General features: G+C 51.5%; 1 protein-coding gene across 1 annotated transcript in view; it reads right to left on the bottom strand.

The window, feature by feature from the left end:
* Positions 1-438: 438 nt before the first annotated feature.
* The window catches only part of LOC143981388 (fermitin family homolog 2-like), a 37557-nt gene continuing 16163 nt past the window's right edge, over positions 439-21832 (bottom strand). The window contains exons 3-6 of the mRNA XM_077479205.1: positions 13930-14064; positions 4973-5005; positions 4563-4788; positions 439-679 (exon numbers count right to left, since the gene is read on the bottom strand). Coding sequence (XP_077335331.1) covers positions 439-679; positions 4563-4788; positions 4973-5005; positions 13930-14064 — 635 coding nt within the window. The remainder of the gene's footprint in view (positions 680-4562; positions 4789-4972; positions 5006-13929; positions 14065-21832) is intronic.

Here is a 21832-nt window from a genome sequence, read left to right as displayed (position 1 = left end):
GTCCCAACACGCTCTAAAGCCCTGTGCGGCTGGTAAGCTTGCACTCTATGTGGTGGTGGATTCACATTGTCCTACAAAGTCACAGGAGACGGTCACCGTATTGGGTTCTTCCAATCACTTACTTTTCCTTTGGAGGACTTTTCCGGACGGTTTCATTTATCAGATGTCATACATTTCACTTTAAACATTTTTGGACTTTGTCACTTTATTCATCCACTTGCACTTTTTGTTTCAGATCTGCGGGTTTGTGAGCGCAGCTCCTTACGTTACTTTTAGGTGGCTGATGGGGCAAGAGAGGTCAGGCTGGGGATTTGCTAACCACTTACAAATATGTAGTGCAAAAATCAAGCAAAAAATAAATAAAAATGTTGGTTGTTAATCCTCCGATGTCTTTCCGAATATTTACAAAAAGGTCCTATCTGAGCTGGTTTGATCTTTCTACAGACGTCCAGTATAGGAGGAGATCCACAGCAGTTCTGCATTAACCTGTTTGACCCTTGAAATTCCCTTCTGCTTCACACATGTCTGCAATGCGTTGGAGCTCACCGGGAGGAAAATGAAAAGCATTGAATTACCTTGGGGTTCAAGTCCAAAGAAGCTGTAGTATTTAAATCGAAGTAGCAAGGCTTCATTGTCCTTCACATCTTGTTCCATGAGCGATCGGGAGGAGTCCAACCACCTGCAACATGTTAGAAAGGGAGAGAAGAGCGCAGTCAACAGACTGGAGTTCTATTTGAAGCATTTATCGTAAAGCTGAACTCCGGGCGACCCGCTACAAAGATGAAATGCATATGAAGGAGCGGTTTTACCCACCATTGTCCTTCTGTACATCCAGTGGTGACCCAAATTTTTTCTGCTGCATTTAGGTAATAGAGCTTGGGCGCCTCTCTGCCCACTGTGACTAGACCAGGGGTCTCCAAACTTTATAAACAAAAAAGGGCCAGTTTACTGTCCTTCAGACAGCATTCGGGGCCAGATCATGGTCAGTGGGAGTAGAAAAGACCCTGGGCATAACAGAGCAAACAATGGTCCATTGCTGGTGTCAGTGGGAAAAATTGTGCCCCATTCCTTGGTAACATTGGCAGGAGTCGTACCATTTCCTTGGAGACATTGGCAAGAATCGTGCCCCATCGTTGGCAGGAATGGTGCCCAGTCATTGGTGACTTTGGCAGGAATCATACCATATCATTGGCGACATTGGGAGGAATGGTGCCCCGTCATTGGCGACATTGGGAGGAATGGTGCCCCGTCATTGGCGACATTGGGAGGAATGGTGCCCCGACATTGGGAGGAATGGTGCCCCGACATTGGGAGATCGTGCCCCGACATTGGGAGGAATCGTGCCCCGACTTGGGAGGAATCGTGCCCCGACATTGGGAGGAATCGTGCCCCGACATTGGCGACATTGGGAGGAATCGTGCCCCGTCATTGGCGACATTGGGAGGAATCGTGCCCCGTCATTGGCGACATTGGGAGGAATCGTGCCCCGTCATTGGCGACATTGGGAGGAATCGTGCCCCGTCATTGGCGACATTGGCAGGAATCGTGCCCCGTCATTGGCGACATTGGCAGGAATCGTGCCCCGTCATTGGCAGGAATCGTGCCCCGTCATTTTTGACATTGGCAGGAATCGTGCCCCGTCATTTTTGACATTGGGAGGAATCGTGCCCCGTCATTTTTGACATTGGGAGGAATCGTGCCCCGTCATTTTTGACATTGGGAGGAATCGTGCCCCGTCATTTTTGACATTGGGAGGAATCGTGCCCCGTCATTGGGAGGAATCGTGCCCCGTCATTGGGAGGAATCGTGCCCCGTCATTGGGAGGAATCGTGCCCCGTCATTGGGAGGAATCGTGCCCCGTCATTGGGAGGAATCGTGCCCCGTCATTGGGAGGAATCGTGCCCCGTCATTGGGAGGAATCGTGCCCCGTCATTGGGAGGAATCGTGCCCCGTCATTGGGAGGAATCGTGCCCCGTCATTGGGAGGAATCGTGCCCCGGCATTGGGAGGAATCGTGCCCCGTCATTGGGAGGAATCGTGCCCCGTCATTGGGAGGAATCGTGCCCCGTCATTGGGAGGAATCGTGCCCCGTCATTGGGAGGAATCGTGCCCCGTCATTGGGAGGAATCGTGCCCCGTCATTGGGAGGAATCGTGCCCCGTCATTGGGAGGAATCGTGCCCCGTCATTGGCGACATTGGGAGGAATCGTGCCCCGTCATTGGCGACATTGGGAGGAATCGTGCCCCGTCATTGGCGACATTGGGAGGAATCGTGCCCCGTCATTGGCGACATTGGGAGGAATCGTGCCCCGTCATTGGCGACACTGGGAGGAATCGTGCCCCGTCATTGGCGACACTGGGAGGAATCGTGCCCCGTCATTGGCGACACTGGGAGGAATCGTGCCCCGTCATTGGCGACACTGGGAGGAATCGTGCCCCGTCATTGGCGACACTGGGAGGAATCGTGCCCCGTCATTGGCGACATTGGCAGGAATCATGCCATATCATTGGCGACATTGGCAGGAATCATGCCATATCATTGGTGACATTGGCAGGAATCGTGCCATATCATTGGTGACATTGGCAGGAATCGTGCCCCGTCATTGGTGACATTGGCAGGAATCGTGCCCCGTCATTGGTGACATTGGCAGGAATCGTGCCCCGTCATTGGTGACATTGGCAGGAATCGTGCCCCGTCATTGGTGACATTGGCAGGAATCGTGCCCCGTCATTGGTGACATTGGCAGGAATCGTGCCCCGTCATTTTTGTCATTGGGAGGAATCGTGCCCCGTCATTGGGAGGAATCGTGCCCCGTCATTGGGAGGAATCGTGCCCCGTCATTGGGAGGAATCGTGCCCCGTCATTGGGAGGAATCGTGCCCCGTCATTGGGAGGAATCGTGCCCCGTCATTGGGAGGAATCGTGCCCCGTCATTGGGAGGAATCGTGCCCCGTCATTGGGAGGAATCGTGCCCCGTCATTGGGAGGAATCGTGCCCCGTCATTGGGAGGAATCGTGCCCCGTCATTGGGAGGAATCGTGCCCCGTCATTGGCGACATTGGGAGGAATCGTGCCCCGTCATTGGCGACATTGGGAGGAATCGTGCCCCGTCATTGGCGACATTGGGAGGAATCGTGCCCCGTCATTGGCGACATTGGGAGGAATCGTGCCCTGTCATTGGCGACATTGGGAGGAATCGTGCCCCGTCATTGGCGACATTGGGAGGAATCGTGCCCCGTCATTGGCGACATTGGGAGGAATCGTGCCCCGTCATTGGCGACACTGGGAGGAATCGTGCCCCGTCATTGGCGACACTGGGAGGAATCGTGCCCCGTCATTGGTGACATTGGCAGGAATCGTGCCCCGTCATTGGTGACATTGGCAGGAATCATGCCATATCATTGGTGACATTGGCAGGAATCATGCCATATCATTGGTGACATTGGCAGGAATCATGCCATATCATTGGTGACATTGGCAGGAATCATGCCATATCATTGGTGACATTGGCAGGAATCATGCCATATCATTGGTGACATTGGCAGGAATCATGCCATATTATTGGTGACATTGGCAGGAATCGTGCCATATCATTGGTGACATTGGCAGGAATCGTGCCATATCATTGGTGACATTGGCAGGAATCGTGCCATATCATTGGTGACATTGGCAGAAATTGTGCCCCATCATTGGTGACATTGGCAGAAATTGTGCCCCATCATTGGTGACATTGGCAGGAATTGTGCCCCATCATTGGTGACATTGGCAGGAATTGTGCCCCATCATTGGTGACATTGGCAGGAATTGTGCCCCATCATTGGTGACATTGGCAGGAATCGTGCCATATCATTGGTGACATTGGCAGGAATCATGCCATATCATTGGTGACATTGGCAGGAATTGTGCCCCATCATTGGTGACATTGGCAGAAATTGTGCCCCATCATTGGTGACATTGGCAGAAATCGTGCCCCATCATTGGTGACATTGGCAGAAATTGTGCCCCATCATTGGTGACATTGGCAGGAATTGTGCCCCGTCATTGGTGACATTGGCAGGAATTGTGCCCCGTCATTGGTGACATTGGCAGGAATTGTGCCCCGTCATTGGTGACATTGAGAGACAAAAGTGTCCCATTATTGGCGTTGTGAGGAATAGTTCCACATTGTTGTCGTCTTTGGCAAGAATTGTGCCCCAGCATTGGTGTCAGTGGATTGAATAGTGCCCCATGGGCCAGATAAAAGGAAGCAAAGGGCCGCATCCGGCCCCCCATCCACAGTTTGGAGACTACTGGACTAGACAATGAAGGAACAGAAGCAGACTGATGAGCCCCTCCCTCTGCTCTGTGGCCCTATCAGCAGGTTTCTTGTCCGAGCTTGTACATTTAGCACTCCTGATTGGCTTTAGGTGTTGCCCCTCCCTCGCCCAGTCAAAGTGCCTCTGTATAGAGGATTACAAATGGCCGAATCCCCATGTTTTTTTTAAATGTCTTTAGTGATTTGTGGGGAAAACAGAACTGCGTTACCTTAAAGCTGCGCTTTGCCCGTTGGGACAGCAGAGACTCACCCTTGGTTTATCTTGGCTTTGTCGAGAAGGGTCTGAGGCTTGTATAATTTGGCGAGAATATCGGGAGAGGCGATTGGTTGGCTGACGGCTAAGATCCCCGGATTGCCCTCAGACAGGGCGCTGTCACCAAACCATGCCGAGGTGGGGGAGAGGGGGCTGCCGTCCCGGGAGTCGTAGGTGGGAGTCATGGTCTTGCTGTATAGCCCGGGACTCGAGTATATACTTCCTAATACAGGAGGAAAAAAAGAAAAAAAAAAAAAAAAAAAAAGGGTTTAAGGTGGCGCACAGGACCCCGCCCAGAACGCAGATTTTCTTGCATGCTTTAGCACACGTCAGATGCACAAAAAGGAAGGAAAACGAGGAGTGAAAACAGAACAGAGACACAAGGCCCAGCAGGCAGCCAGACTCACCTTTAACAGGACCAATGTAAAGAACATCAGAGCCTAAAGAGAGGAGGGGAAAAAAAGAGAGGAAATGAGAGAGCCAGAGAAGAGAAATGAAGGGGGCAGGAGGATGAGAACTGGAAAGAATAAAAAAAAAAAATCCTAAAAAACGCAACAATTACTTGGAGACATCCAATTCTTTTACAGGATACCTGCGCTGGAGAAATGCAAAGAGTGCCACCTGAATTAGTAAATGGCAGTTGGCTGGCTGTCATGCTCAACTAGTGTCTTTAAAGCCCATTTGACCAAACTTGGCGGGGGGGGGAAGAGACATTTGACCAAACTTGGCGGGGGAGGGGGAGAGAGAGACATTTGACCAAACTTGGCGGGGGGAGAGAAGAGACATTTGACCAAACTTGGCGGGGGGGGGAAGAGACATTTGACCAAACTTGGCGGGGGGGGGGAAGAGACATTTGACCAAACTTGGCGGGGGGGGGAAGAGACATTTGACCAAACTTGGCGGGGGGGGGAAGAGACATTTGACCAAACTTGGCGGGGGGGGGAAGAGACATTTGACCAAACTTGGCGGGGGGGGGGAGAGACATTTGACCAAACTTGGCGGGGGGGGGGGAGAGACATTTGACCAAACTTGGCGGGGGGGGGGGGAGAGACATTTGACCAAACTTGGCGGGGGGGGGGAGAGACATTTGACCAAACTTGGCGGGGGGGGGGAGAGACATTTGACCAAACTTGGCGGGGGGGGGAGAGACATTTGACCAAACTTGGCGGGGGGGGGGGGGGAGAAGACATTTGACCAAACTTGGCGGGGGGGGGGGGAGAAGACATTTGACCAAACTTGGGGGGGGGAGAAGACATTTGACCAAACTTGGGGGGGGGGGAGAAGACATTTGACCAAACTTGGGGGGGGGGGGAGAAGACATTTGACCAAACTTGGGGGGGGGGGGGAGAAGACATTTGACCAAACTTGGGGGGGGGGGGGGAGAAGACATTTGACCAAACTTGGCGGGGGGGGAGAAGACATTTGACCAAACTTGGCGGGGGGGGGGGAGAAGACATTTGACCAAACTTGGCGGGGGGGGGGGGGAGAAGACATTTGACCAAACTTGGCGGGGGGGGGGGGGGAGAAGACATTTGACCAAACTTGGCGGGGGGGGGGGGGAGAAGACATTTGACCAAACTTGGGGGGGGGGAGAAGACATTTGACCAAACTTGGGGGGGGGGGAGAAGACATTTGACCAAACTTGGGGGGGGGGGGAGAAGACATTTGACCAAACTTGGGGGGGGGGGGAGAAGACATTTGACCAAACTTGGGGGGGGGGGGGGAGAAGACATTTGACCAAACTTGGCGGGGGGGGAGAAGACATTTGACCAAACTTGGCGGGGGGGGGGGGAGAAGACATTTGACCAAACTTGGCGGGGGGGGGGGGGGAGAAGACATTTGACCAAACTTGGCGGGGGGGGGAGAAGACATTTGACCAAACTTGGCGGGGGGGGGAGAAGACATTTGACCAAACTTGGCGGGGGGGGAGAAGACATTTGACCAAACTTGGCGGGGGGGGAGAAGACATTTGACCAAACTTGGCGGGGGGGGAGAAGACATTTGACCAAACTTGGGGGGGGGGGGGAGAAGACATTTGACCAAACTTGGGGGGGGGGGAGAAGACATTTGACCAAACTTGGGAGGGGAGAAGACATTTGACCAAACTTGGGAGGGGAGAAGACATTTGACCAAACTTGGGAGGGGAGAAGACATTTGACCAAACTTGGGAGGGGAGAAGACATTTGACCAAACTTGGGAGGGGAGAAGACATTTGACCAAACTTGGGGGGGGAGAAGACATTTGACCAAACTTGGGGGGGGGGGGGGGGAGACATTTGACCAAACTTGGGGGGGGGGAGACATTTGACCAAACTTGGCGGGGGGAGAGACATTTGACCAAACTTGGGGGGGGAGACATTTGACCAAACTGGGGGGGGGGAGACATTTGACCAAACTGGGGGGGGGGGGAGACATTTGACCAAACTTGGGGGGGGGAGAAGACATTTGACCAAACTTGGGGGGGGGGGGGGAGAAGACATTTGACCAAAATTGGGAAAAGACCCAACCCTGATGACCAATCCTCTCTCACTAATCCACCAACTTTTTTTTTTTAGAGTCCTTTCTAAGCCTCTGTTAACTTACCTGTATCCGGCGTCAAGTGATACTCCCCAGTGCCCCTCCCAAGAGTGAACATTGGTGATCCAGCGCTGCAGTCGGGGCCCCCGCTGTGACTTTGTGCCACCCCTTCATTGTGAGCTCATCATGCTGCTACTCTTTTTAGGGGCTTGGGAGGACCCCATCGATGGGCCCAATGGGACGTTTCCAAGTCATGTTTTAGTGATGTGGGCGCCAGAAGGAGGCTCCTCCCATTCTACAGATCAGTAGAGAGAAGACCCGCCTCCGGGTGTACCAGGTGATCACAGATTCAGGTAAGTATAAAGGGCATTTCATTTTTTTTCCCTTAAAACAGGGGTGGTTATCTAGGGTTGGGGGGAGGGGGGGGTGGTTATCTAGGGTTGGGGGAGGGGGGGGTTAATGCCAATTTGCTTTGCTTTTACTACAAAAATGACACCAATCCCGATCTATGGGGGAAGGTCATGGAGATAATCAGGGCGAGTGTTGCGCTTGTCTCTACATCTCCAACCCACAAATCTTCAGCTTTGAGACGGTCCCAACTACTCTGCTACAAGGCGATACCCAACCGCTGCCACCAATAGAAGGAAGCCGGCTCCGAAACTGGTCCTGATCTGCAACACATCCACAACCAAGGAGCCACTCAACTTCCACAACCCAGGGTGTGTTTATTAGACCTCACACACACACACAGAGCGTTAGGGTCCCCCCACCCCCCAAGAACATACCAGTCCCTTCGGTCTAGTATGTATTTTAAGGGAAATCACCCCGCCCCCCCAAAAAAAAAGAAAAAAAAAATGGTGTGGGGTCCCCCCTACAAGCCATACCAGATCCTTATCCGAGCATACAGCCCTGCAGGTCCAGAAAGGGGAGGGGATCAGCAAGTGCCTCCCCCCTCCTGGACCATACCAGGCCACACGCCTCAACATGGGGGGGGGTGCTTTGGGGCAGAGGGAGAACACCTCACCGGAGGAGGGAGAAGGACCGGAGAGGGGATTGCTGTTTTTATTTGACACTTTCTGGTAAATACGTAGGGGTAACCCCTACTCGTTCACATAGGGTGGGGGGAGGGGTCAGGCTCTGGGTGCCCTCCCCCTTGTTAAAGGGGGGCTTCCAGATTTCGATAAGCCCCCCCCCCCCCTGTCTGCAGACCCCAACAACCACCGCCCACGGTTGTTGGGAAGAGGCCCCCCCTTCCTGACCTGGGGGGTTGCATGCTTGGATAAGGGTCTGGTATAGATTTTGGGGGGACCCCATGCTTTTTTTTTTTCTTTTTTTAAGCGTGAGGTATTCCCCTTAAAATCCAATACGAGACCCTTTTTCTGTATTTTGGGGGGCCATGCCGTTTTTTTTTTTCCATTTTGGGCGTGGGGTTCCCCTTCAAGATCCTCAGCGCACAAGTCTCACCACAAGTCCGACTTGAATGCGACTTCTATTAAAATCAATGGGCTCTCATAAAGGAACCATTTTTATTTTTATTTTTTTTTACATATCAAAATCAAAACACACAAATACTTTTAGCAGCAAAAGTGTTTTTTTTTTTTTTTTAACATGTCAAAATTACACGCGCTTTTAGCAGCGTCAGCCGTTTTTACAGCTCTAACATTGGTCCTCAGAACGCGTTGGCTCTGGGGTTTTTTTTTTTTGGCAACTTGAAAATACCTACGCCACTTACAGCTCCTAAAAGCCTGTGTGAATGAATGAATGAAACACTTGTATAGCGCACAATGCGAACTGAATCGCCTCTAGGCGCTCTGTGTGCGCATGGGACACATACAACATGGAGAGGCAAATGGAAAAAATAAATAAAAAAATAAACGTCCGATGCTGGTAAAAGCAGCTGTAAAAAACGCCCTGTGTGTATGAGGCCTTAAGGTCATCCAATGCAAAGAAAATACACCTGCTCAGCCTACGCGTTTCACTCCCTAAAGTGCTTCATAAAATAGGCTCTGAGATGCCCAAGCACCTTTAGGAAGTGGAGCGGGTGCATTTTCCTTGTATCAGACGACATGAATAAACGTACCCCGGATTCTGGAAGTCAAGCGTCTCCATCCTTGCATTTTCGAAGTTGAGACACAAAAAAAAAAAAATCAGCATGACAGATCTGAGCCGCCATTGGCAAATTAACCACTTCCCGCCCCAAGGTGCGTCATATGACGTCATTGACTTCGAGTGGGGATATCTGAATGACGGGTGCAGCTTACAGGCTTCATCCAGAGATCATCTAGCGGCAGTTCAGCCTATTGATCGTTCTTACAGGTGGCGGTGGGGGGAGGGGACTCCTCTCTCTCAACCCCCCCCCCCCTCCCCGGTGCTTCTACGAACGAATCAGTCACTGCTGGAAGTTGGAGCATAGAGATTTCTAGTGACCAGATGGTCCCCAGTAATCTCTATGACCCTCAGAGGACGTTATGACGGCACGTTCGGGCGGGCGGAAGTAAACAATGCCAGGGATGTGGTTGGAAAGGCCGAAACCTTCCCTCTATTTTTTTTTTTTGGATCTCGGTCTTTCCAGGCTGGGAGGAGAGATGTGGGGTCTTATAGACCCCCCCCACACCTCTCCATAAAGAGGACCTGTCACACACTATTCCTATTACAAGGGACGTTTACATTCCTTGTAATAGGAATAAAAGTGATGAAAAAATAATTTAAAAGAGAAAAAAAAAAAAAAAATAAAAAAAAAAAAAGGTGTCAAAAAAATAAGAGTAGTGAACGCATACGCAAGTCGCACCCACATATGCAAACGGCGTTCAAATCACACGTGAGGTATCGCCGCGTGCGTAAGAGCAAGAGCAATAATTCTAGCCCTAGACCTCCTCTAACTCTAAACAGGTAACCTGTAAAAAAAAAATAAAAAAAAAAACGTAAAGAGTCGCCTATAGAGATTTTTAAGTACTGAAGTTTGGAGTCATTCCACGAGCGTCCGCAATTTTATAGCGCGATGCAATAGGTATCTATGTACCTCGGCATAACATCATCTTACACATTATACAAAAAAAAAAAAAAAAAAAAAAAAAGCTAACTTTACTGTTTGTTTTTTTGTTTTTTTATTCATGAAACAGGTTTGAAAAAATAAATAAAAAAAACACTGTGCAAGTACCGCGTGACATAAAAAGTTGCAACAGCCATTTTATTCCCTAGGGTCTCTGCTGAAAATGTTTTGGGGTTCAGAGTAATTTTCAACAAAAAAAACAAATAAAAGATATCTTTTTTTTTTTTTTTTTTTTTGGAGCAGGCATTATCTCAGCAGTGTCCGATTTCGGGGGAATCGTGCAAATTATGCAAGGATTATGTTTTACATACACTGCAAGTGCTCGAGTGTTCTACACTTCGAGTCGCCGATCCAGAACAAGTACGCAGGCCTGGAGCCCGGACTTCACTGGTTGCACACTTGTTTTATATCCGCCGCCAATTATCTACCCCGAGGCGTCAGTATAAAACCATTTACCACGCAACAAAGATTAGAATGTGCGAAAAGAAAACACAAGAACACCCAAATAGTTCTGCTTCTGTGTATGTAGAGTATATGTAGAAAAAAATAAATAAAACACATTTAGTAATTGCACCCGTTCCAATGTTGTATCTTCACAAAAATGCTGCAAGTACATAGAAATCCCCGCTGATCCTGACAGAACTCCAGTGAGCTTCTGACTTCCTGTTTAGGTTGACAGCATAGACCAGTGATGGGGAACCTCGGCACCCCAGATGTTTTGGAACTACATTTCCCATGATGCTCCAGTACACTGCAGAGTGCCAGAGCATCATGGGAAATGTAGTTCCAAAACATCTGGGGTGCCAAGGTTCACCATCACTGGCATAGACTTTGCTGCATGGAAATCCCAAGCAGTAATGGCTGCACTGCCCGGTCCTCCCCTTATGGACTCCATAACACCTCCATATGTTTTGGAGCTGAGAAAGGGGGGGGGGGTGTTCTCTAGTCCAGGGAACTAATCTGGACTGACAGCACTTCCTGGCTATTTCAGTAAAATAGAGGGAAGGTTTACAGCTTAAAAATGTAAAGTTGGGTGTGCACTGCATTTCTGGCAGATCCCCCGGTATTTTTATGTACTTTTTTTTTTTTTTTTAAGATAAAAAACATGGGTGATAGCCGTGGGGTGCAGATATGGACGTGGAGATGGGCATGGGGTTAGTGATGGACGTGCGGGGGGGATGGTTAGCGATGGGCGTGGGGTGATCGATGGGTGTACAAGGGGGTGAGCAATGGCATGGCGATGGGCGTGTGGTGAGAGCAATGGGCGCGGGAGCAATGGGCATGGAGATGGGCGCGGAGATGGGTGCGGGGTGCAGGGATGGGTGTACGGGGTGTGAGCAATGGCGTGGAGATGGGCACGGGGATGGGTGTGCGGGGGGGTGAGAAATGGGCATGGGGTGCAGCGATGGGTGTGCGGGGGGGGGGGTGAGCAATGGGTGTGGCGGTGCAGCGATGGGTGTGCGGGAGGTGAGCAACGGGTGTGGAGACTGGCGCAGGGTGCAGGGATGGGTGTGCGGGGGGTGAGCAATAGGGCGCGGGGTGCAGCGCTGGGTGAGCAATGGGCGCGGGGGGGGGGGGTGTGGGTGAGTAGTGGGGGTAGAGATGGGCATGGGGTGCAGCGATGGGTTTGTGTGGGGGGGTGAGCAATGGGTGTGCAGAAGGGTGGGTGAGCAATGGGCGTGGAGATGGGCGCAGGGTGCAGCGATGGGTGTGCGGTGGGGGTGAGCAATGGGTGTGGGGTGCAGTGATGGGTGTGCAGGGGGTGAGCAACGGGTGTGGAGACTGGCGCAGGGTGCAGGGATGGGTGTGCGGGGGGGGGGGTGAGCAATAAGGCGCAGGGTGCAGCGCTGGGTGTGCAGGGGGGTGGGTGAGCAATGGCCGTGGCGATGGGTGCGGGGTGTGCGGGGGGGGTGGGTGAGTAGTGGGGGTAGAGATGGGGCATGGGGTGCAGCGATGGGTGTGCGGGGGGGGGGGGGGTGAACAATGGGGGCGTGGGGTGCAGCAATGGGTGTGCGGGGGGGTAGGTGAGCAGTGGGTGTGGAGATGGGCGTGGGGTGCAGCGATGGTTGAGCGTGGAGGTGGGTGAGCAGTGGGTGTGGAGATGGGCACGGGGTGCAGGGATGGGTGTGCGGGGTGTGAGCAATGGCGTGGAGATGGGCACGGGGATGGGTGTGCGGGGGGGGGGGGGGTTTAGAAATGGGCATGGGGTGCAGGGATGGGTGTGCGGGGGGGTGAGCAATGGGTGTGAAGATGGGCGCGGGGTGCAGGGATGGGTGTGAGCAATAGGGCGTGGGGTGCATCGATGGGTGTGCGGGGATGCGGGTGAGCAATGGGCATGGAGATGGGAGCGGGGTGCAGCGATGTGTGTGTCCGGGGGGGGGGGGTGAGCAATGGGTGTGTGGGGGGGGGGTGGGTGAGCAATGGGCATGGAGATGGGCGCGGGGTGCAGGGATGGGTGTGCGGGGTGTGAGCAATGGCGTGGAGATGGGCACGGAGATGGGTGTGCGGGGGGGGTTTAGAAATGGGCATGGGGTGCAGGGATGGGTGTGCGGGGGGGGTGAGCAATGGGTGTGAAGATGGGCGCGGGGTGCAGGGATGGGTGTGAGCAATAGGGCATGGGGTGCATCGATGGGTGTGCGGGAATGCAGGTGGGCGCGGGGTGCAGCGATGTGAGTGTCCGGGGGGGGTGAGCAATGGGTGTGTGGGGGGGGGGTGGGTGAGCAATGGGCATGGAGATGGGCGTGGGGTGCAGGGATGGGTGTGTGGGGGGGTGGGGGAGCAATGGGCATGGAGATGGGCACGGGGTGCAGGGATGGGTGTGCGGGGGGGTGGGTGAGCAATGGGCATGGAGATGGGCGCGGGGTGCAGGGATGTGCGGGGGGGTGGGTAAGCAATGGCCGTGGTGATGGGCGCGGGGTGCAGCGATGGGTGTGCGGGGGGGGGTGGGAGAGCAGTGGGGGTAGAGATGGGCATGGGGTGCAGCAATGGGTGTGTGGGGGGGGTGGAGATGGGTGTGGGGTGCAGTGATATGTGAGCAGTGGGTGTGAAGATGGGTGAGCAGTAGGTGTGAAGATGGGCGTAAGGTGCAGTGATGGGTGAGCGGGGGGTGGGTGAGCAGTGGGTGTGAAGATGGTGTGGGGTGCAGTGATGGGTGAGCGGGGGGTGGAGATGGGTGTGGGGTGCAGTGATGGGTGTGTGGGGGGGTGAGCAATGGGTGTGGGGTGCAGGGATGGGTGAGGAGATGGGTGTGGGGTGCAGGGATGGGTGAGCGGGGGTGGGTGAGCAGTGGGTGTGAAGATGGTGTGGGGTGCAGTGATGGGTGAGCGGGGGGTGGAGATGGGTGTGGGGTGCAGTGATGGGTGTGTGGGGGGTGAGCAATGGGTGTGGGGTGCAGGGATGGGTGAGCGGGGGTGGGTGAGCAGTGAGTGTGGGGTGCAGTGATGGGCGAGGCGATATGTTCTGCACATTTTGTTTCTTTTAGTCATTCTCTTTATTCAGAAATCATCACCAATGAAAGGATTTGGGTTTCCTCTGATCAGGACTGGAGACTATAAATATCCGATTGGCTCAATTCACAAAGCTCCCTCACCAGGACAAGGATCCTTCTATTCAAATACATTCAGCCGAGTCCAATGAGGTTTGAGTATTGCAGTCACATGACTGAGAGGAACGGCCCCCTAAGGAAGCTTTGTGAATGGAGCAGAACTTCCCGGCCAATGGGGATGGAATGCTACAAAGTGTCATTGGTTGTACAATACATTCAGTGACAATATGAGGGATGGTTGGGGGTGACACTGACCGGACCCCGGTGTCAGCAAGGGACCCTCGAGTTCTAGAATGTTCTCCTCCATCTGCTCCTCAATCTTTTTCTTTTTTTTCTTTGTCGGATCTCTTGGTTTCCGGAGCAACGAAAGTTCTTCTGGATGTCGGATATCTGCAGAAAGAAACAACAGTGAGCTCTTCAGAACCGTGCGATCCGTACACCGAGATCTGGATGGGGGGGGGGGGGGCACCTCCCTCTTCTGTACACCCCCCCCCCCCCCCCCCCCCAGTTATCAGACTGTAAGCTCTTCATTCTGAATCCTCCCTCATACCCCAATAGACTGGGAGCTCCAACTGTATCCTGACTTATCCCCTCAGAGTGTAAGCTCTTCTACCTTCTGTATCCTCCCTTATACCCCAATAGAGTGTAAGCTCTTCTACCTTCTGTATCCTCCCTTATACCCCAATAGAGTGTAAGCTCTTCTACCTTCTGTATCCTCCCTTATACCCCAATAGAGTGTAAGCTCTTCTACCTTCTGTATCCTCCCTTATACCCCAATAGAGTGTAAGCTCTTCTACCTTCTGTATCCTCCCTTATACCCCAATAGAGTGTAAGCTCTTCTACCTTCTGTATCCTCCCTTATACCCCAATAGAGTGTAAGCTCTTCTACCTTCTGTATCCTCCCTTATACCCCAATAGAGTGTAAGCTCTTCTACCTTCTGTATCCTCCCTTATACCCCAATAGAGTGTAAGCTCTTCTACCTTCTGTATCCTCCCATATACCCCAATAGAGTGTAAGCTCTTCTACCTTCTGTATCCTCCCTTATACCCCAATAGAGTGTAAGCTCTTCTACCTTCTGTATCCTCCCTTATACCCCAATAGAGTGTAAGCTCTTCTACCTTCTGTATCCTCCCATATACCCCAATAGAGTGTAAGCTCTTCTACCTTCTGTATCCTCCCTTATAATATAAATTTCTAAATACAAAATAAAATAATGAATCTAAAAGCAACAAATACAACAAACAGCATAACAGGAAAACCAAGAAAAATAATATTCTTTGTATTAGGATTGAATATGGGACGGGTCGTGTTGCGGAGCTGTGGAGGATGGGCACACTGCGGGGACAGGCGGTGGGGTGTCCCCGGTATCTGCCCAGCATTTACTTCATTTATCAGCCACTGGTGGGGCGTTTTTAACCAGCGGCGGAAGAAAGGGATAAAAGCGCCCGTGCTTCGGCACTTCTGAAGCGCATGAAAGCGGCACCCATTCATTTCAAATGGACAGGGGTGGTGGAGGAGGGGCGTATAAAGCGCTCCTCCACTGCCCCAAAGATGCGGCTTGCAGGACTTTTTTTCCCCATCCCGCAAGCGCACCGCCCCGATGTGGGAGCACTCGGGCTTTCACACCGGGGAGGCATGAGAGGAGCTTTACAGGCCCTATTTTTAGCGCTAAAACGCCTGAACAGCGCCCCCCAGTGTGAAAGGAGTCTTAAAGCTGATCTCTGATAAAAAAATAAATAAAAAAAAATGCACATTTAAAAGTAATTCCTCAATAACCTCAAAGAATATAAATCCACTTTGTGTGAATTAAGAGTCTTAGCAAACCCAGATATTAGCATATAAAAGTAGCAATGACATCACTGTGCAGAGCTGTGGGAGGGGCCCAGCAGGCTCCACACCACTACAGGAGGAGGCGGAGACCAGACCAGTCCTGCTGTACAGGGAGAGAGAGAAGTATGGGAGGGGCCAACAGGCTCCACCCACTACAGGCTGCTAGCAGAAAACGACAAGATGGGCGGAGACGAGACCAGTACCCCTGCACAGGGAGAGAGAGCAGAGTTATGGGAGGGGCCCAGCAGGCTCCACCCACTACAGGAAATTACAGGAGGGGGTGGAGACAAGAGTGGGCGGTCTTTATTACAGGAAGTCTCACACTGGATGACGTCACAGAGGGGGGGAGGAGATTCCGGAAGAAGTCACATGACCGATGGATTTATTATCCCGGAGATCAGATTTAAACTTTCTATTCAGGCGCTCCTCATCACATCTTCAAAATGAAGTTCCAGTTGCACAGAGCCCAATAGAAGATTAGTGATGGCCGAACGGTTCGCCCGGCGGTCGTTTCGCGGCGAATTTCCGACATTCGCGGTCCGCACGTTCGAACGCCTTTTTCCGTCGTTCGCCGCGGCGGACTTACGTGTTTAATGTATACAAGAACTTTAACCTTTGGTGACACGTTTATCATGTGATACAGGACAGCCAATTGAGACATGACAGCACATGGACACTTGTACATTCCCCCTAACCTATAAATACACCCGATCCGGTGGCCATTTTACATTCTTTCTTCTGTTAAGATAGGGACAGGTTCCTGTGTGGAGTAGGGAGAGATAAACCACTAGCTATTTGGTACACAAAAGTTCTTTTCAGGACTGGTATAGGTGTTAGGTGTTGATAGGTTTGCTGTGCTGCTGATTCTTGCAGCAGCCTGAGTGTCTTTTGTTAGTTTAGAGAAAGGGAAAGGACGGTGTATGCTACAGGGACAGCCAGATTAGTCTTTCATCATCATCATCATCATCATCATCATTAGCTGTTACTATCAAGGTCCACAAAAGAGCTGTTCCAGTAACCACTAATCGTTCTCTTTTTTTGCCAATTTGTATAGGGACAGGAAGGAAGCAGTGTTGTCAGGCAGTGAGGGTAATTTTAAAGACTTGCTGTTATTATTAGTTCCACAAAGGTTCTTTTCAGGACTGGTATCAGTGGTACAGTAATAGGCTTGTACATGTATAATATTCTTTCTTCCAAATATAGAAAGGATATTATACTTGACTGCTGCCCTTCTGCTGCAGTCTGCTAAACATTCACAACTCACTTGTTCCACAAAAGTTCTTATAAGGACTGGTAACTTGGTATAGGGTGCTACGGTACATAGGCTTGAGTGCGGTACAGTCTGCTGTTCTGTAAGGACCGCTATCGGTCCACAATAGATAGGGTTGACGTGCACCACTGCTGACCGCTGCCCTATACTGCAGCAGTCCTTCAGCGGTATAGGGACTGACGTACAGTCTGCTAATCACTAACACACAACCTGCTTGTTCCACAAAAGTTCTTATAAGGACTGGTAACTTGGTATAGGGTGCTACGGTACATAGGCTTGAGTGCGGTACAGTCTGCTGTTCTGTAAGGACCGCTATCGGTCCACAATAGATAGGGTTGACGTGCACCACTGCTGACCGCTGCCCTATACTGCAGCAGTCCTTCAGCGGTATAGGGACTGACGTACAGTCTGCTAAACACTAATACACAACCTGCTTGGTCCACAAAAGTTCTTATAAGGACTGGTAACTTGGTATAGGGTGCTACGGTACATAGGCTTGAGTGCGGTACAGTCTGCTGTTCTGTAAGGACCGCTATCGGTCCACAATAGATAGGGTTGACGTGCACCACTGCTGACCGCTGCCCTATACTGCAGCAGTCCTTCAGCGGTATAGGGACTGACGTACAGTCTGCTAAACACTAATACACAACCTGCTTGGTCCACAAAAGTTCTTATAAGGACTGGTAACTTGGTATAGGGTGCTACGGTACATAGGCTTGAGTGCGGTACAGTCTGCTGTTCTGTAAGGACCGCTATCGGTCCACAATAGATAGGGTTGACGTGCACCACTGCTGACCGCTCACCTATACTGCAGCAGTCCTTCAGCGGTATAGGGACTGACGTACAGTCTGCTAATCACTAACACACAACCTGCTTGTTCCACAAAAGTTCTTATAAGGACTGGTAACTTGGTATAGGGTGCTACGGTACATAGGCTTGAGTGCGGTACAGTCTGCTGTTCTGTAAGGACCGCTATCGGTCCACAATAGATAGGGTTGACGTGCACCACTGCTGACCGCTGCCCTATACTGCAGCAGTCCTTCAGCGGTATAGGGACTGACGTACAGTCTGCTAAACACTAACACACAACCTGCTTGGTCCACAAAAGTTCTTATAAGGACTGGTAACTTGGTATAGGGTGCTACGGTACATAGGCTTGAGTGCGGTACAGTCTGCTGTTCTGTAAGGACCGCTATCGGTCCACAATAGATAGGGTTGACGTGCACCACTGCTGACCGCTGCCCTATACTGCAGCAGTCCTTCAGCGGTATAGGGACTGACGTACAGTCTGCTAAACACTAATACACAACCTGCTTGGTCCACAAAAGTTCTTATAAGGACTGGTAACTTGGTATAGGGTGCTACGGTACATAGGCTTGAGTGCGGTACAGTCTGCTGTTCTGTAAGGACCGCTATCGGTCCACAATAGATAGGGTTGACGTGCACCACTGCTGACCGCTCACCTATACTGCAGCAGTCCTTCAGCGGTATAGGGACTGACGTACAGTCTGCTAATCACTAACACACAACCTGCTTGTTCCACAAAAGTTCTTATAAGGACTGGTAACTTGGTATAGGGTGCTACGGTACATAGGCTTGAGTGCGGTACAGTCTGCTGTTCTGTAAGGACCGCTATCGGTCCACAATAGATAGGGTTGACGTGCACCACTGCTGACCGCTGCCCTATACTGCAGCAGTCCTTCAGCGGTATAGGGACTGACGTACAGTCTGCTAAACACTAATACACAACCTGCTTGGTCCACAAAAGTTCTTATAAGGACTGGTAACTTGGTATAGGGTGCTACGGTACATAGGCTTGAGTGCGGTACAGTCTGCTGTTCTGTAAGGACCGCTATCGGTCCACAATAGATAGGGTTGACGTGCACCACTGCTGACCGCTCACCTATACTGCAGCAGTCCTTCAGCGGTATAGGGACTGACGTACAGTCTGCTAATCACTAACACACAACCTGCTTGTTCCACAAAAGTTCTTATAAGGACTGGTAACTTGGTATAGGGTGCTACGGTACATAGGCTTGAGTGCGGTACAGTCTGCTGTTCTGTAAGGACCGCTATCGGTCCACAATAGATAGGGTTGACGTGCACCACTGCTGACCGCTGCCCTATACTGCAGCAGTCCTTCAGCGGTATAGGGACTGACGTACAGTCTGCTAAACACTAATACACAACCTGCTTGGTCCACAAAAGTTCTTATAAGGACTGGTAACTTGGTATAGGGTGCTACGGTACATAGGCTTGAGTGCGGTACAGTCTGCTGTTCTGTAAGGACCGCTATCGGTCCACAATAGATAGGGTTGACGTGCACCACTGCTGACCGCTGCCCTATACTGCAGCAGTCCTTCAGCGGTATAGGGACTGACGTACAGTCTGCTAAACACTAATACACAACCTGCTTGGTCCACAAAAGTTCTTATAAGGACTGGTAACTTGGTATAGGGTGCTACGGTACATAGGCTTGAGTGCGGTACAGTCTGCTGTTCTGTAAGGACCGCTATCGGTCCACAATAGATAGGGTTGACGTGCACCACTGCTGACCGCTCACCTATACTGCAGCAGTCCTTCAGCGGTATAGGGACTGACGTACAGTCTGCTAATCACTAACACACAACCTGCTTGTTCCACAAAAGTTCTTATAAGGACTGGTAACTTGGTATAGGGTGCTACGGTACATAGGCTTGAGTGCGGTACAGTCTGCTGTTCTGTAAGGACCGCTATCGGTCCACAATAGATAGGGTTGACGTGCACCACTGCTGACCGCTGCCCTATACTGCAGCAGTCCTTCAGCGGTATAGGGACTGACGTACAGTCTGCTAAACACTAATACACAACCTGCTTGGTCCACAAAAGTTCTTATAAGGACTGGTAACTTGGTATAGGGTGCTACGGTACATAGGCTTGAGTGCGGTACAGTCTGCTGTTCTGTAAGGACCGCTATCGGTCCACAATAGATAGGGTTGACGTGCACCACTGCTGACCGCTGCCCTATACTGCAGCAGTCCTTCAGCGGTATAGGGACTGACGTACAGTCTGCTAAACACTAATACACAACCTGCTTGGTCCACAAAAGTTCTTATAAGGACTGGTAACTTGGTATAGGGTGCTACGGTACATAGGCTTGAGTGCGGTACAGTCTGCTGTTCTGTAAGGACCGCTATCGGTCCACAATAGATAGGGTTGACGTGCACCACTGCTGACCGCTCACCTATACTGCAGCAGTCCTTCAGCGGTATAGGGACTGACGTACAGTCTGCTAATCACTAACACACAACCTGCTTGTTCCACAAAAGTTCTTATAAGGACTGGTAACTTGGTATAGGGTGCTACGGTACATAGGCTTGAGTGCGGTACAGTCTGCTGTTCTGTAAGGACCGCTATCGGTCCACAATAGATAGGGTTGACGTGCACCACTGCTGACCGCTCACCTATACTGCAGCAGTCCTTCAGCGGTATAGGGACTGACGTACAGTCTGCTAATCACTAACACACAACCTGCTTGTTCCACAAAAGTTCTTATAAGGACTGGTAACTTGGTATAGGGTGCTACGGTACATAGGCTTGAGTGCGGTACAGTCTGCTGTTCTGTAAGGACCGCTATCGGTCCACAATAGATAGGGTTGACGTGCACCACTGCTGACCGCTGCCCTATACTGCAGCAGTCCTTCAGCGGTATAGGGACTGACGTACAGTCTGCTAAACACTAATACACAACCTGCTTGGTCCACAAAAGTTCTTATAAGGACTGGTAACTTGGTATAGGGTGCTACGGTACATAGGCTTGAGTGCGGTACAGTCTGCTGTTCTGTAAGGACCGCTATCGGTCCACAATAGATAGGGTTGACGTGCACCACTGCTGACCGCTGCCCTATACTGCAGCAGTCCTTCAGCGGTATAGGGACTGACGTACAGTCTGCTAAACACTAATACACAACCTGCTTGGTCCACAAAAGTTCTTATAAGGACTGGTAACTTGGTATAGGGTGCTACGGTACATAGGCTTGAGTGCGGTACAGTCTGCTGTTCTGTAAGGACCGCTATAGGTCCACAATAGATAGGGTTGACGTGCACCACTGCTGACCGCTCACCTATACTGCAGCAGTCCTTCAGCGGTATAGGGACTAAGAGTTTTGTCACAGGGTCATTTAAAAAATGACATGCAGAGGAAGAGGCAGGCCCTTCCGCAGGGGTGGTAGGGGTAGGGCAGGAGCAACAGGCTTGAGCCAAAGTGGGAAGTTGCAGAAGGTGCGTTCAATTACTTTAAAGGATGCACCAGACTTGGTTGAGTGGCTCGCTCAGCCTTACTCTTCTGCACCCTCCTCATCCTCTCGATCTGCACCCTCTTCTTCACTCTCTGCTATGTGCACCCCCAAAGACACTACCACCAACAACACGACCACCACCACCACCACCACATACCTTCCGCTTGAGTCACTGGAATTATTTTCCGATCCATATCAAGAGGACATTTCTGATGCGCAGCCACTCTTGGTATTGGATCAGGAAGAGGAGGTAGCAACAAGCGCTACTCAGCAGTCTGACGCCAGTACCCAGATCAGCCCAAGGAGGAGGTTGGTCCCCGGTGTTGCTGCCTACTCCGAGATCTCTACTTATAGCGGTGGGGAAGGTGACGTTGATGATGACGTGTCTAGTGATGTCACGTGGGTGCCCACAAGAGAGGAAGAGGAGGGGAGTTCAGAGGGAGATATGGACCAGCAGATAGGGAGGAGAAGCAGCAATGACTTACATTGCACAGCAGGGACAAAGCAGACTGCAAATGTATCAGGAGCGAGTCATCGACCATGTACGGTCACATCTGGCGCTCCCAGGACACCGGCACATGGCTCCGCAGTGTGGGCTTTTTTTAACGTGTCCGCTGCTGACAATAGCGTTGCCATCTGCAATCTTTGCAGTCAACGCGTTAGTCGCGGTAAGCCCAATACTCACCTAGGGACGACCGCCTTAAGAAGGCACATGAGCAGCCATCACCGAGCCCAGTGGGAGCAACGGAACACACAAAGCCACACTGCAGGCTCTCACCG

Source organism: Lithobates pipiens, unplaced genomic scaffold (assembly GCF_037356315.1).
Source record: "Lithobates pipiens isolate NorthernLeopardFrog02 unplaced genomic scaffold, aLitPip1_a1.2 Scaffold_143, whole genome shotgun sequence".
NCBI lineage: Eukaryota > Metazoa > Chordata > Amphibia > Anura > Ranidae > Lithobates > Lithobates pipiens.
This window is presented reverse-complemented; position numbering and strand designations above follow the sequence as displayed.